The 14244-nt window shown below is 49.5% G+C and overlaps 1 protein-coding gene across 5 annotated transcripts in view; it reads right to left on the minus strand.

Annotated features, from left to right (window-relative positions):
- Nucleotides 1-11749: 11749 nt before the first annotated feature.
- The window catches only part of CORO2B (coronin 2B), a 164831-nt gene continuing 162336 nt past the window's right edge, over nt 11750-14244 (minus strand). For all 5 annotated transcript variants that reach the window (XM_037733147.1, XM_037733148.1, XM_017513585.2 and 2 more), the window contains exon 12: nt 11750-13730. In XM_037733147.1, the coding sequence (XP_037589075.1) occupies nt 13599-13730 (132 nt within the window). In that variant the 3' untranslated portion in view covers nt 11750-13598. The remainder of the gene's footprint in view (nt 13731-14244) is intronic.

Genomic DNA, 14244 nt, shown 5'->3' on the forward strand with positions numbered 1-14244 from the left:
AAGTTTCCATCCTCTTTTACAGGGTCGCACTCTGTTACCAGGCTGGACCTCCCGGGCTCAAGCGATCTTCCCATCTCTCAGCCTCCTGAGTAGCCAGGACAGGTGTGCACCAGCATGCCTGGCTAATTTTTGTGTTCTTTTGCAGAGATGGGTTTTGGCCACGTTGCACAGACTGGTCTGGAACCCCTGGACTCGAGTGATCTGTCCACCTCAGCCTTTTGGATTACAGGCATGAGCCACTGCGCCCAGCCAAGTTTCCATCTTCTAATCACTTGGCCTTTCTGGTACCAGTCCCATCCTGAGGCTCCACCCTAACTCACCTCATTAGCATAAACTCAGGTATGATGGAAACGGGTTCCTAATAAATAAAAGAAGACATTCCTATTTTTCAGGACATTCCCGGCATTTTAGGAGCTCGATGCCAAGAAACAGAAACAAAAGCCAAGTATTTATTTGATTATTACCGGAGTTTATAAGGAGCAGAGAGTTTTAGGTAGCAAATGGCAAGAGATGAGGTCTCAGAGATTAGAGGACCAGGCCAAACAAAGAAAGAATTTCTAGCATCTGGCCCTCAGTGGTGGCTCATGTCTGTAATCCCAGTACTTCCGGAGGCTGAGGCAAGTAGATCACCTAAGTTCAGGAGCTCAAGACCATCCTGGCCAACACAGTGAACCCCCCCTCCGTCTGAACTAAAAATACAAAAATGAGCTGGGCGTGGTGGTGGGCACCTCAGGAGGCTGAGGCAGGAGAATCGCTTGAATCTGGGAGGAGGAGGTTGTAGTGAGCCAAGATCGCGCCACTGTACTCCAGCCTGGGCGACAGAGTGAGATTCCATCTCAAAAAAAAAAAAAAAAATTCTACTTTCCATTAGGACAATGGGAAACCACCAAGATTTAAGTAGGGGAGCGACTGTGATTTGATTTGCATATCATAAACATAACTTTTGTGGCCTTATGAAGAACCAATTAAATAAGCTGGGCACGGTGGCTTATGTCTGTTTTCCCAACACTATGGGAGGCCAAGGCAGATGAATCATTCGAGGTCAGGAGTTTGAGAGCAGCCTGGCCAGCATGGTGAAACCCTGTCTCTACTAAAAATAAATAAAATGAGCGAGTCGTGGTGGTAGGTGTCTGTAATCGCAGCTGCTTGGGAGGCCGAGGCAGGAGAATTGCTTGAACCCGGGAGACAGAGGTTGCAGTGAGCCAGAATTGCACCACTGCACTCCAGCCTGGGCGACAGAGCGAGGTCTCAGCAACAACAACAACCACAAAAGAACTAATTAAAGGGACAAAGCTGGAGCCTGAGAAGCTGGTCAGGAAGCTGTTGTGGTAAGCTGGGTGGAGACAATGATGACCTTGGAGATGGTCATGAAGGTGGAAAGAAGTGGGTGGGGCCGTGAGAAGGTAGAACTGGTCTACCTCTGATTCTGGATGACGTGTGATCTCTATCATTCTTCCAGCAATAAACTGTGCTCTACCTTAAGACATTTATTTCTTTCTACTTCTTCAATGCTGTTGTCTTTTCATGTATTTCTATCTTGTCTCCCCAGCATTCCTTAAGATCAGAGATTGACTCTCACACCCAATCCACATTTAATTTTTTGATTCTTTGGGCTTCCTCATTGCTAACTTGGGGAATCCATGCCTTTCGTGCTTTGTAGGGTTATTTTGAAGGGCCAGTGTATGATGAGATGGGTGGTGAAGAAGCTTTAAATAGCATGCAGATGCAATAGATTATTATCATAAAGAAATTACCTAGGCCGGGCACAGTGCCTCACTCCTGTAATCCAAGCACTTTGGAGGTCAAGGCGGGTGGATCACCTGAGGTCGGGAGTTCAAGACCAGCCTGACCAACATGGCGAAACCCCGTCTTTATAAAAAAAATAAATAAATAAAAAATAAAAGAAATTACCTGTTTGCATTAGGTAAGCACCACCCAGAGTGTAGTCTGGTCGGAATGCAGTCAGAAAGGAGAAGTAAGAAGCTGATGTACCCTCTCTTGTCTGGTGGATTATTAAGTTATGACTGAAGTTCAATCAATAATAGCCAAATAATATTGACTTCAGCCAGAGAGAAGCCTGGAGAAAATGTTTACCCTCATAATAGACAAGAGCTTGATAGCCAATAGTTTCAGGTATCTACTGGTATAATTCTAACGCCTCAACTCTACGTGACATTGGTGTGAACCCCATCCCGCAGTCTAGGGGAAACCCCATGCCTTCTGCAAAATGTCGTGAATTCCCTGGGCTTAGGTTCCATAGTGTCATTTCTGGCTCCAAATTTCCTTCTTTGCTGTCTTGTGGCCAAATCTCTATCCCAGAATTGCCCCCAAAGTTGAACATAGCCCTTTCTTTCTTGATGCCCACCTACCCTGCTTCCACAGGGCAGCTTCGGTCATAGACATTTATTGGAGATTTGGGGAATGGATTACATTGGAGACAAGGGTTGGATTTCAAAACTGCAGTCCAGAGAATTTATTATATAAGCTTAGATCTCTCTAAGAGCTTCCCCAGCTTCCCACCTACTAGGGTTTTAGCTTCTTCTGCTCCTCCTCCTCCTCCTCCTCCTCCTCCTTCTTCTTCTTTTTAATTTCTGAGATGGAGTCTCACTTTGTTGCTTAGGTTAGAGTACAGTGGCACTATCTCAGCTCACTGCAACCTCTGCCTTCTGGGTTCAAGCAATTCTCCTGCCTCCCTAGTAGCTAGGATTTCAGGAGTGTGCCACCACACCCGGCTAATTTTTATATTTTTAGTAGAGACAGGGTTTCACCATGTTGACCAGATTGGTCTTGAATCCCTGATCTCGTGATCTGTCTACCTTCTAAAGTGCTGGGATTACAGGCGGGAGCCACCAGGCCCTGGTAGGGTTTTAGCTTCTAATTGCATTGCTTAGCACTCTTTTTCCCTCCCTTCTTTGTTCTTCCTTATCCCCAAATTCCTGCTCATTTCCTAGGCAGCACTATTTGGCTATCTTTGTTTTTTCCTCCAAGCTCATGTCCTCAGGGCCTCACCTTTTACCCCCAAAGGGCCTATCAAGGTATTTTCCCAAACAAAGACACTTCCTTCCCTACAAGGAACTCTGGTACCAGCTGATAAAATAATAACTTCTCTTCTTTGCTTACAATGACAAGGTTGCCAAATTGTGCCTGTTCTTTGGGAGCTCCAACATTAGCTGGGCCTTGTGGCCAACGGAAAAAGTAACCAGTCCTTGTGACTTAGGATGCACTCATTGGATCTGATGCTTGAAAGTTCAGATTAACCCATTTTATGATGGGCAAAAGTGGGTTTTAGAAAGTTTAGCAATAAATAACTGGATGAATGAGCTTCTGAGCTAGAACTTGAACCCAAATCTCAGCTCATTCAATTCTCTCTGTCTTGGGAGTCTTTATGAAAATGGAAAATGTCCCTTGTTTGTTAGTCAAGTCAGCTGTTTTAACAATGAACTTAGTGCCCTGGTGCAGAAGGTCAAAAGAGACATGAGTTATGTGGCAGATAGTTTGTACTAAGGGCTGGGGGAAAAGATAAACCGTCAGCAAATGCTTTTCTATGTTGAGACAGAAATGTTATCTCCCAAAGATAACCATCTTGAGGCTCTTAGGCAGGGCTCTTGCTAAGGAGGAATCCAGCAGGACTGCTTTGGGAGCTACTTCTTAATGGCTCTCCGCCATGCCTTTCCCTCATGTCTTCCCTCTCCCCTCCCCTACACCCTATCTTCCTTTAAGGCCCAGTTCCACGGCTGACTGTCCTCTGGGACACTATCCCCGGCAGCCACACATGGGTTAAATCCTCTCTCCTGGAAATCCTGTAGGCAATTACTCTCTGCTTCGCACCATTAGCAAGTTCTAGAATAGTGACTTTCAAAGTTTGTTGATTGCAACCCATAGTGAGAAACATATTTTATTTTGTATCTCTGTATATGTAACATACCACTTTCTCTCTCTCTTTCACACACACATACAGAGAAAGAGAGAAAAAAAAATATTGTGTGTGTACTATTAAAAAATGCTTCAAATTTCTTTTCTTTTTTTTTTTTTTTTTCTTTTCTTTTCTTTTCTTTTCTTTTTTCTTTTCTTTTCTTTTCTTTTCTTTTCTTTTCTTTTCTTTTCTTTTTTTTTCTTTTGAGATGGAGTCTCGCTCTGTCACCCAGGCTGGAGTGCAGTGGTGCGATCTTGGCTCACTGCAACTTCCACCTCCTCGGTTCAAGCGATTCTAGTGCCTCAGCTTCCTGAGTAGCTGGGACTATCGGCGCTCGCCCCCATGCCTGGCTGATTTTTTTGGTATTTTTGGTAGCGATGGGGTTTCACCATGTTGGCCAAGCTGGTCTTGATCTCTTGACCTCAAGTGATCTGCCCACCTCGGCCTCCCGAAGTGCTGGGATTACAGGCATGAGCCACCTCGCCAGCAAACTTTATTTAGATTTCATCTGGTCATTCTGATGCTTTAAAATCTCCTGAGGTTTTTCATTGCATAAAAAGTACATTCCAAGTAAATAGCCTGAATATAAGGCCCTTTGCTGACTGTCTCCTCGCCAGCCTTCTCGTTGGCTTCAGAAACTCAAAGCCCTTTAGGATTCTCCTCACATGCCAGCTGTTCCTTTCTCTGACTTTGCACATGCTGTGCCTCTGACTGCAGTGCTGTTCTCCCTCTTCCTGGTTAGAAAACAGCTTTCATTTGAGGAATTCAGATGACCTGTCACCACCAGGTCTGTCCTCTGTCTTCTGCATTTTGATTGCTCTGATCTAGTACTCATCACACTGAAATGTAATTCCTGATTTACATCTCCGAGTCCTTTCCTAAACCAAGCCCCCAACTCCAGTGACTTGTATATCTCAATTGGTTTTATATCACTGGCACCTACTGCAGTGTCATCGTCCAGCAGATGTTCATTGAAAATTAGCAAAAGGACACTGTTCTCCAGTTCCATGTCACCATTAATTAAAATTCTTCCGTTCCATACGGTCTTAATAGCTCTGGCCATTTTATTGACCCCCTCATATACGTGTGTGGTGCAGGGAGGAGAGGGTAGATTTTGGAAGTAGTCACAGTTGATTCCATAGTTCCTCTTTCCCACTCAGCCAGTAGTTTTCATCGCTAGAGGGAGGATCGGGTTTCTGATAGCTGGAATATACAAATAAATAAATAGTCAGTGCTCAGCTTTTGAGTTTCTAAACAGATTTTCAAAAATTCGTGGCTGAGACAGTAAAGTCTTTTTTTTTTTTTTTTTTTGAGATGGAGTTTTGCTCTTGTTGCCCAGGCCGGAATGCAATGGTGTGATCTCAGCTCACCACAAACTCCACCTTCGGGGTTTAAGCAATTCTCCTACCTCAGCCTCCCAAGCAGCTGGGATTATAGGCGCCTGTCACCATGCCCGGCTAATTTTGTATTTTTAGTAGAGATGGGATTTCTCCATGTTGGTCAGGCTGATCTCAAACTCCGGACCTCAGGTGATCTGCCCACTTCGGCCTCCCAAAGTGCTGGGATTACAGGGGTGAGCCACCGTGCCCGGTCTAGATGGTAAAGTCTTAAAAGCCATTTTTTTTTTTTTTACCTTTTTCTTTTTTTTGAGATAGTGTCTCAGTCCCGTGGTGTCACCTAGGCTGGAGTGCAGTGGCACAATCATGGTTCGCTGCAGCCTCCACCTCCTGGGCTCAAGGGATCCTCCTGCCTTAGCCTTCTGAGTAGTTGGGACAACAGGCATGCACCAGCACACTTGGCTAATTTTTAATTTTTTTTTTTTTTTCAGATATGGGGGCCTTGGTATGTTGCCCAGGCTAGTTTCAATCTCCTGGGCTTAGGCAATCCTCCTGCCTCGGCCTCCCAGTGTTGAGATTACAGGTGTGAGCCACTGTGCCTGGCCAAGGCTTTTGATTTGAAGAGAAGAAAGGGCTCAATGCCAGAGAAAGCAGGTCATCAGATTTACGCCCCAAGCAGTAGATTGGGAAGAGCCAGTGTACCTCACCCTCTGCTCAGGTGCAAGTTTAGGGATTGGGGCCACCTGGGGTGGGGTGGGAGGAGATTAGTGGGTGGGACAGGACCAGGAGGATCGGGCAGGTAGGGCAGAGTCAGCAACAAGAGGATCAGGGAAAGGCTGAGCATCTGCTGCCACAGTGGCCTGTGCTGGATCCTATGAGGCATGCCTCGCGTCGTGGGGGTGGGTGGCAGTGGCTGGGCCTTCTGGTCAGGACCCCACCTGTCAAGTGTCCAACGGAGGTGACACCTGGCCAGGCCTGCCTGCTCACCCCATCCGATTACCCTCCAGAGGGGCAGTGGTGATGTGGGAGGAAAAACCCCAGCACCCATACCTGGTGAACGGAACAGAATAAGCCTGAGATTTCAAGCTGAGGGACACAGTCGTGGCAAATCCTAAGCCTTTACATACGCTTAAAATTCTTTAAAATTAAAGAGTATCTTCTCTTATCCTGTTACCCTGAGATAATCACTGCGAAATATCTCAGTCCTTCCAGACATTTCTCTCTGCACTGCACATGAATTTTCATTATATACCAGACTGGAACCTCTCTGAGGCCAAGAACTACATCTTATTTTAGCACCTACGACAATACTGGATGCTGAAAAGGCATTTGAATAAAATAATTTTGAATGAAAACTGTCTCAAAAATTCCAGTAGGCAAAAAAAAAATGAACCTGTTTTCATAATTTCATTATTATAAATGACTTTCAGATAGCTGTGTGAATTTCAGGCCTGTGGGGGATAAGTTAGGGTGGGAGCAGCTGGTGGATGGGGACAGGGCTTTAGAATCACTTGAATCACACTGCTAAAAAGCTCTAGGGCCTGCCAGGTCTTTCAGTGATTAAAAAAACCTAACAAGCTTTCTCTTTTCTTTCTTCCTTTCTCCTTCCTTTCTTCCTTCCTAATGGAGAGTAGGTCTCACTATGTTGAACAGGCTAGTCTGAAACTCCTGGCCTCAAGTGATCCTCCTGCCTTGGCCTCCAAAAGTGCTGGAATTACTGGGATTATAGGTATGAACCACCTTGCCCAGCACCCAACACGTGTTCTAAGACCAGCCCTTCCTCTCTCAGGCAGCCAAAGGAACATCTGGTAAGCAAGGCGTGGCCAGCACTGCTGTTGTTGGTTTATAAGGGGATTACAGAAGGCGGTCTCTATCTTTGGGAAGCGCCCCATTCAACAGCAGTGGTGGCTCATCTCTGTCCCAGCTCTGGTTCCCTTTCTGAGAGTTCTTCTAACCTGTCCTCTTCCTTCTCCCTCTTCCCTGCTGCCTCCCTGTCCCCTCCTTACACCCACCCGTTGGATCCAGGTCAGTTCCTCATCTCAGCAAGCTCTCTTAAGTCTGCCATAGCCAGGTGCAGTGGCTGACGTCTTAATCCCAGCAACTTGGGAGGCTGAGGTGGGCGCATCATGAGGTCAAGAGGCGGAGACCTTTCTGGCCAACATGGTGAAACCCCATCTCTACTAAAATACAAAAAATTAGCCGGGCACGGTGGTGTGTGCCTGTAGTCCCAGTTACTTGGGAGGCTGGGGCAGGGGAACTGCTTGAACACCCGGGAGGCAGAGGTGGCAGTGAGCAAAGATCACGCCACTGCACTCCAGCCTGGTGACAGAACGAGACTCCATCTCAAATAAAGGAAAAAAAAAAAGTCTGCCATAACCGCTGCCCCAGGCTGGACCCCTCCCATCTCCTGCCTAGACAACCCACCAGCCCACACGGATTCCCGGCCTGTGTAGCCCTCCAATCCCTTCCACTGAAGCGGCCAGAGGGAGGTGTCCACTCCTGATTGAAGCCCTTCCTTAGCTCCTCATGGCTTGGGTGGAGTCCAGCCTCCCAGGGCAAGGATTCAGGGCTTCCTGGGACTGGCCCCAGCCTCTTCCTTTGTGTCCTGGGCTGCACCTGTGCCTGGGAAGCAGGAGCCCTGGACAGCTGAAGGAGCTTCCTGGAGGCTGCGTGGGCTGGAGCGTGAGCCCCAGGCTGGGCTGGGCTGTACCTGCCTGAGCTGCAGAGGTCTGGCCTGGATACCTGCTCCTCCCACCCCTGGTTTTCTGCCTCCCATCACTTTCCAGCTCTTCCTTCTACCACCCCCTCAGACCAAGCATCATCAAACGCAGACTTTCCAGGCAGAAAGGGCCCCTCCCTGTCACTGTTCCTGTCGGGAAACTGCTCAAGGTCACAGAGCAGGTCAGAGGCTGCCAGGCTGGGACGAGAACACCCAGATCAAGACTCTTTCCTGCGCTTCAGGGAAGGCCAGGCAGGGTCTCCACAGCACGAGAGGGAGGAAGATGAGGTGCGCGCCCTCCTCGGGTCACGCCTTGGAGACAGCTGGTCTCCCGGCTGCCCTCCTTCAAGCCTCCCTTCTCTACTTGGGGTGCTTCGGTTCCTGGCTATTCTGTGTGCCTGCCTTGCCATGAGGCCCTGGTGCCTATGGTTGGATCATTAATTCTGGAGTGGGTGGGAGGTGCAAAAGGGACCCAGTTTAGAAAAAAATGGGCTTGATAGGAAGGCCATAAACTGCCACCTGCTGGCTAGATGCAAGTTTCTACGAACTCCTCCTGGTCTTTGAATCTTGCTGTCATCACTGTGACCTTGAAATCCAAGATCTCGGCCCGGCGTGGTGGCTCACGCCTGTAATCCAGGCACTTTGGAGGCCAAGGCTGGCAGATCACCTGAGGTCGGGAGTTCAAGACCAGCCTGACCAACATGGTGAAACCCCGTCTTAAAAAAAGAAAGAAAGAAATCCAAGATCTCTGCTCAGTGTCCCTACCTCTCTCCTCCCACTCGAGGACCACCATCTTTCCTTGTTTCCATGACCCCTTCTCTGGATCCGCTCACCCGATTCACACCAGCACCCCAATCCCAGGGGATTTGCATATGGAGATGGCTCTGGGAAGGGCAGTGCTTAACCCAAAGACACTGTGTGCTAATGAGGGGATTCTGGGCAGTGTGACAAGCCAGATGCAAGGGAGGGGCTCTGGGACAGGAGCTTGCTAGAACTCCTCTCACCCGATCCTCTAGACACTCACTTTCTCTCTCTGAGTAAGGCTGACCCATTTGTGCTTGTTACTGAATTAAAATTCCAAGGAAAGACAGGCTGCAGGTTGTTCCCAAATAGGAAACACACATACACAGAGAACGAGGAGCCTCTGCCAACATCCCAGGCAGGCCTCTTCCCCTCCCTGCGCCATAGCCCTGCAGTCCCTGAGCTGGCTGACCAGGCAGAGGAGAAGGATCTGGTAATGTTTCCTGTGGCCGAAGTAAGTGCTTCTGCTCCAGGCAGCCCCATCACGGCAGCCCTTCCAAGCAGGAAGGCTGGGGGGCGGGGGCCTGGAGGTGGGGGTGTTTTCAACATGAAGTCATTTCCCACAGCAAAGCAGCAGCCACGTTCTGCACGGTCCACTGGTAGTCTGGGATGTTTGCCCAGCACCAGGAGAGAGTCTAAAAATGCCCAAGCCCATCTTGGGATCTCAGGAGGCTGGCTGGAAGACAGCACAGGAGTCATCCAATCCCAGAACAAACTGCCCACTCCACACTGAACCCAGCCTAGAGTGAAGCTCATCCCACTCTTCAAGGGCTCCACGTCCTGTTGCCTGTACATAGACCACTGCCTGGAGCCCCTCGAGGGCAGGGCTTGCTCTTTCCCACATCATGGTTCCCAGCACCTGGTCCTAAATAGATGCAGCTACTTGGTATGTGTTAAACTGAGTTGAAAATTGGATTAAGTGTCGGCGGGGGAGGGGGGGATAAAAGGGTTGTAGGCACACACAGGAGGATATGCTTGCTGATGGTAAAGGCATTAGGAACATCTCCATAGAAGAGAAGGGTCTGAAGTTTAGCCTAAAGTATGCCTACTTGGAGAAAAGAAGGGAGCAGACACCTGGTTGGGAGCGTGGTCGTGGGGACAGGTTCAAACAGCCACGAACAGATCACTCTCCTACATCATTGTGATAATTAAAGCAATGTGTTGGGCTAGGCAGTATAATTGGCAATGCGTAATTGGCAGAGGGGCCATCGTAACAGACTAGGCACGGAATATATAGCATATGAAGAAATTAAGGATGCACAGCCAGCCAATGGGGAATTGATGAGTTATTCAACAAATGCAGTTGGGAAAATGGGCTAGTGGGGAGACAGAAAGTAAGTTCAAGCCCGACCTCAGACAGTGTGCTATAATAAGTGATGATAAGCTGCCCCGTTGGGCTCAGAATCGGAGATTAGGTAGGACAGAGGTACATATGAGACAGATCACCTTATCTATTCACCTGTTCCCCTGAGCCTCAGCGAAAGTGATTTTCTGTACCCAAGCCCTGTAGGAAGCTACCTCTGCTTCCTTTACCCCAATAATTTTTTTTTTCTCATTTGTGTTAGAGGATGAGGATTTGTCCCATCCTCTCAACTGCTGGTACAATGGAAACCTAGGATGACATACCAGGAAGGGACCCTAGAAATTGTCCCATCCCCTCATTTTATAGATGGAGAAAATGAGGCCCAGGGGGTAAAAAAGAGCCTTACTGAATGCTGCACAGCTAGTCGGGGGCAGAGCCAGGCCGGGACCACACTGTCCTGGCGTCCTGCCCACTGCTCCTCTGCAGCGCTTCATCCTTTCCTCCTCACCCCTTTTCTAAGACCCACACTGCTTTCCTCTGGCCCTTCTGAGTTTCCTCTGGTGTCCACGCTGCCACGGGCCTGTACACTTTGCAGCCTGACAATTCTTTTTTTTTTTTTTTTTTGAGTTGGAGTCTTGCTCTGTCATCCAGGCTGGAGTGCAGTGGGGCGATCTTGGCTCATTGCAACCTCCGCCTCCCGGGTTCAAGCGATTCTCCTGCCTCAGTGTCCCAAGTAGTTGGAATTACAGGCGCGTGCCACCACACCCAGCTAATTTTTTGTACTTTTGGTAAAGACGGGGCTTCACAGTGTTAGCCAGGATGGTCTCGATCTCTTGACTTCGTGATCCGCCTGCGTTAGCCTCCCAAAGTGCTGGGATTACAGGTGTGAGCCACCGTGCCCAGCCCTGACAACTCTTATTCAAGACAGCCTTGGGCTGCTGAGAGAGTGAGGATATCCAGCCTCCCTGATCTCATATTGGGCCCCCTCTCAGAACAGACTCTGCCCAGCTCTGAGCCTGGCTGGGGACTGGGAGCACAGACCATCTCTGGCTCTGGACTCAGAAAATCCAGTCCCTGTGTATTTCCCCCCCTCCCCACACTGGCTGAGTGACTTCGAACATGTCACCACTCTGGGCCTGACTGCTCTTCTTGAAAACAGGCACAATCCGACCTATCAATGAGAGCTGCTATGAAGATCAAACGAGTCAAGTGCGTGGAATCCTGCCTGATAAACTGCAAGGCACCATTCCAATGTAAAGCATTGGTCTCACCCAGACCCCAACATGGGGCTACATAGAGACCAGCATCTATTGAATAACGGTAGAACAGCAGTTCTTCACTGGGAAGTGATTCCGATATCCCAGGGGATGTCGCGCAATATCTGGGGACATTTTTGGTTGTCCCAATTGGATGACGGTTGCTATGGCATCTGATTGGTGGAGGCCAGGGATACTGCTAAATATCTTGCAATGTACAGGGCAGCCCCCTCAGCAAAGAATTATCTGGCCCCAAATGTCAATAGTGCTGAGATAAATGAAAGTGTGAAATTACATCTGTAGGTACGGACGTGGGCTGTCATTCCAGAAAGGAAAAGGAGCGGTGGGTGGGGAGCTGACCATCAGGGTACCATGGTGACCAAGAACAGGAACCACCCGGGATTAAAGGAGATGCCCAGGTTTGATAAGTTGAAAACATTTTATTTCAATTCTATCCTTGGGAGGCAGCATAAATAATCACAGAAGACCACAAAGGTCAATGGGGAAGAAAAAAAAAAGCTCCAGAAATGTGGGGAGGTGATGGGTGCTGACACCGTCTAGCTGCGGGGTATGGGGTGAGGAGGCCCTACTGCAGCTGGCCGGGAGGAAGGAGGTTCTTAGAGGAGAGGCCCGGCTCACCTGGAGGGGCTTGGGTAGCCCCGGCCTCTGTGGATGGGATAGTCCATAGGGCAGCCACGGGAAAAGCAGGTGTGGAGTATAATGCATCTACTGGATCCTAGCTAATGAAAGAGAAGAGTGGACACCCATTTCTTGATTTCCAGATCTCACTCCAAACTGTGAATCTTCTGAGAACAGTGTTTACAAACTCTTTGTGGGTAGTGGGAAATGAAAGGAGGAAAAAAGAAGGAATAAGAGAAAATGTGTACAAGATCAAATGAAATGTGGCATCTCAGAGGTGTGTGACCTTGGGCCACTCCTCTCAGCTCCCTCATCTGAAGAAGGGTGTAGATGTGAGGCTCAATGAGCTCTTATGTGTCAAAGGACTGCAGAGACTTTAAAGTGCTATACGGATGCGAGAGGCTGTGGTCATTCTACGTGCATAAGGCTGACAGTGGCTGAGATGGCGGTGCTGAGACACACGCAGTGCAGCCCCAGAAGCCGTCAGACCCTGGCCTGCCTTCCCCAGGGCCAAGCTCCACCCTTCTCAGCCTCAGCTGCCAGGAGGACGAGGCTTCATCTCAGATGGAGTCCCCTGGGGAGGGTGGTGGTGACAGCCAAGGGTGGGGACCTGAAGGACCTAGGGGCACAGAGCGTGAAGGTCCTCAACTGGGCAGTGTGGCACATCGGCACTACTGGTGCTGGGTAGACGGTAGCAGTGGCTTCCAGTTCTCATTCTCCAGAGACCTGGGCACTGGGGAAGCCCACCATGGGATTGGCATCTTGATGCAGTGGGAAAGGCCCTGGCCTTGGGGTCTGGACACCCAGGGTCCTGGCCGTGGGTCCACTGTTGACCTGCTGGGTGATTTTATAAGTCACTTCCCCATTGCAACCCTCAGTTCTGTCATTTGCAGACGGGGACACTAATCCCTACCCTGCCTGGCTCACAAACTGAATGGGAAAAGGGTGTGCAAGAGCTTTGAAGAGAATCATGGGGAAGGCAAGGGGTTATTATGGCCTTGGAGAGCAATCCCCTGAATTCCCTGAAGACAAGAGGGCGGGAGGGGAAGAGACAGAAAGGAGCTGGGTGGCTCGCCGTCCTCGTTGGGTGAGGCAGGCTTCCGGGGGCTGCTGAGGGAAGAGGGAGTGGGACGGAGGGGGATCACTGCAGCCTGCAGTCCAGCACTTACACTGTGGTACCTTCGGTGACGCCGAGAGCTCCAGGTGGGAGTGCTGAGTTGCCCTGGCAGCCCCCTTTGCAGGGGAAAAGTCCAAGTGCTAAGTCTAGCTGGTATCCTGCTTCCCCCTTTGCTTCCTGGTCCACTGAGATGGAGCCCCCCCAACCCCAGGGAGTCTGTAGTCTTCACCCAGCTGAGGGGAAGCCTGGCTCCTGGGGTGGCAGGGAAGTTGGCTCCAGGGGAAGCCTGGCTCCTGCTGGTGGGGGGTCTCCAGGAGAAGCTGGGGACTTTTATTAGCATGAGGTCAGGAGGTCAGAGGTTGGCTTCCAGTTCTGGAGGTTGTAGGCGGGGGTCCTCAGGCTGGCCCCCGCTCCCGTCCTGGCTCTGTCTCTGGGGTCACTGGATAAGGGAGAAGTTAAGGGACGAGTAGAAACGACGGAGAGATCGGCTTAGAAAACAGCCCAGCTGGGGAGCTAACAGTTCTTGGGGCTGTTGCGCAAGTTCTTCAGTTCCAGCTGGAGCTGCCGAATGCGGATGTCCTTCTGGGCCAGCTCCTCTTTCAACCGTCGAATCTCATCCTGCTGCCGGAAGAACATTCGAAGGAGCTGGGGTGGAGGAAGAGGGGGGCCAAGGGGGGCCCAGGAGAGAGCAGGTGAGACAAGGATTTCCCAGGTGAGTCTCCACCCGCCTGCCGCCCATGCCCTCCCATTGCCTCCCACGCCTTGCTCCGCGTATTCATCCCAGTGACTCATCAGGACTGCACCTCTCCCAGCTCTAGCTCCGTCTGTGGCTCTTGCTTTCCCTTGTGAGACAGGAAGTAAACAAAACCCGAGTCATTAATTGATTCAGGATCACTGAAAAAGGAGTGACCAAAGAGTCCAGTTTTCCAAATATCCCAATGCATGTCCCTTTCTGGGTCCTAACCTAATACTTTTCTTTACCATTATATTAATAGGTGTATTAATTATTACATCTATAATACATACTAATAGATGTATAATAATACATAATAGAGGTATCATTACATGTATTATTACATGATTATTGATAATTTATGTATTTATTTAATTTTTGAGACGAAGTCTCACGGAGTCACCCAGGCTGGAGTGCAGTGGTGTG

This window comes from Cebus imitator, unplaced genomic scaffold (assembly GCF_001604975.1).
Source record: "Cebus imitator isolate Cc_AM_T3 unplaced genomic scaffold, Cebus_imitator-1.0 Scaffold496, whole genome shotgun sequence".
NCBI lineage: Eukaryota > Metazoa > Chordata > Mammalia > Primates > Cebidae > Cebus > Cebus imitator.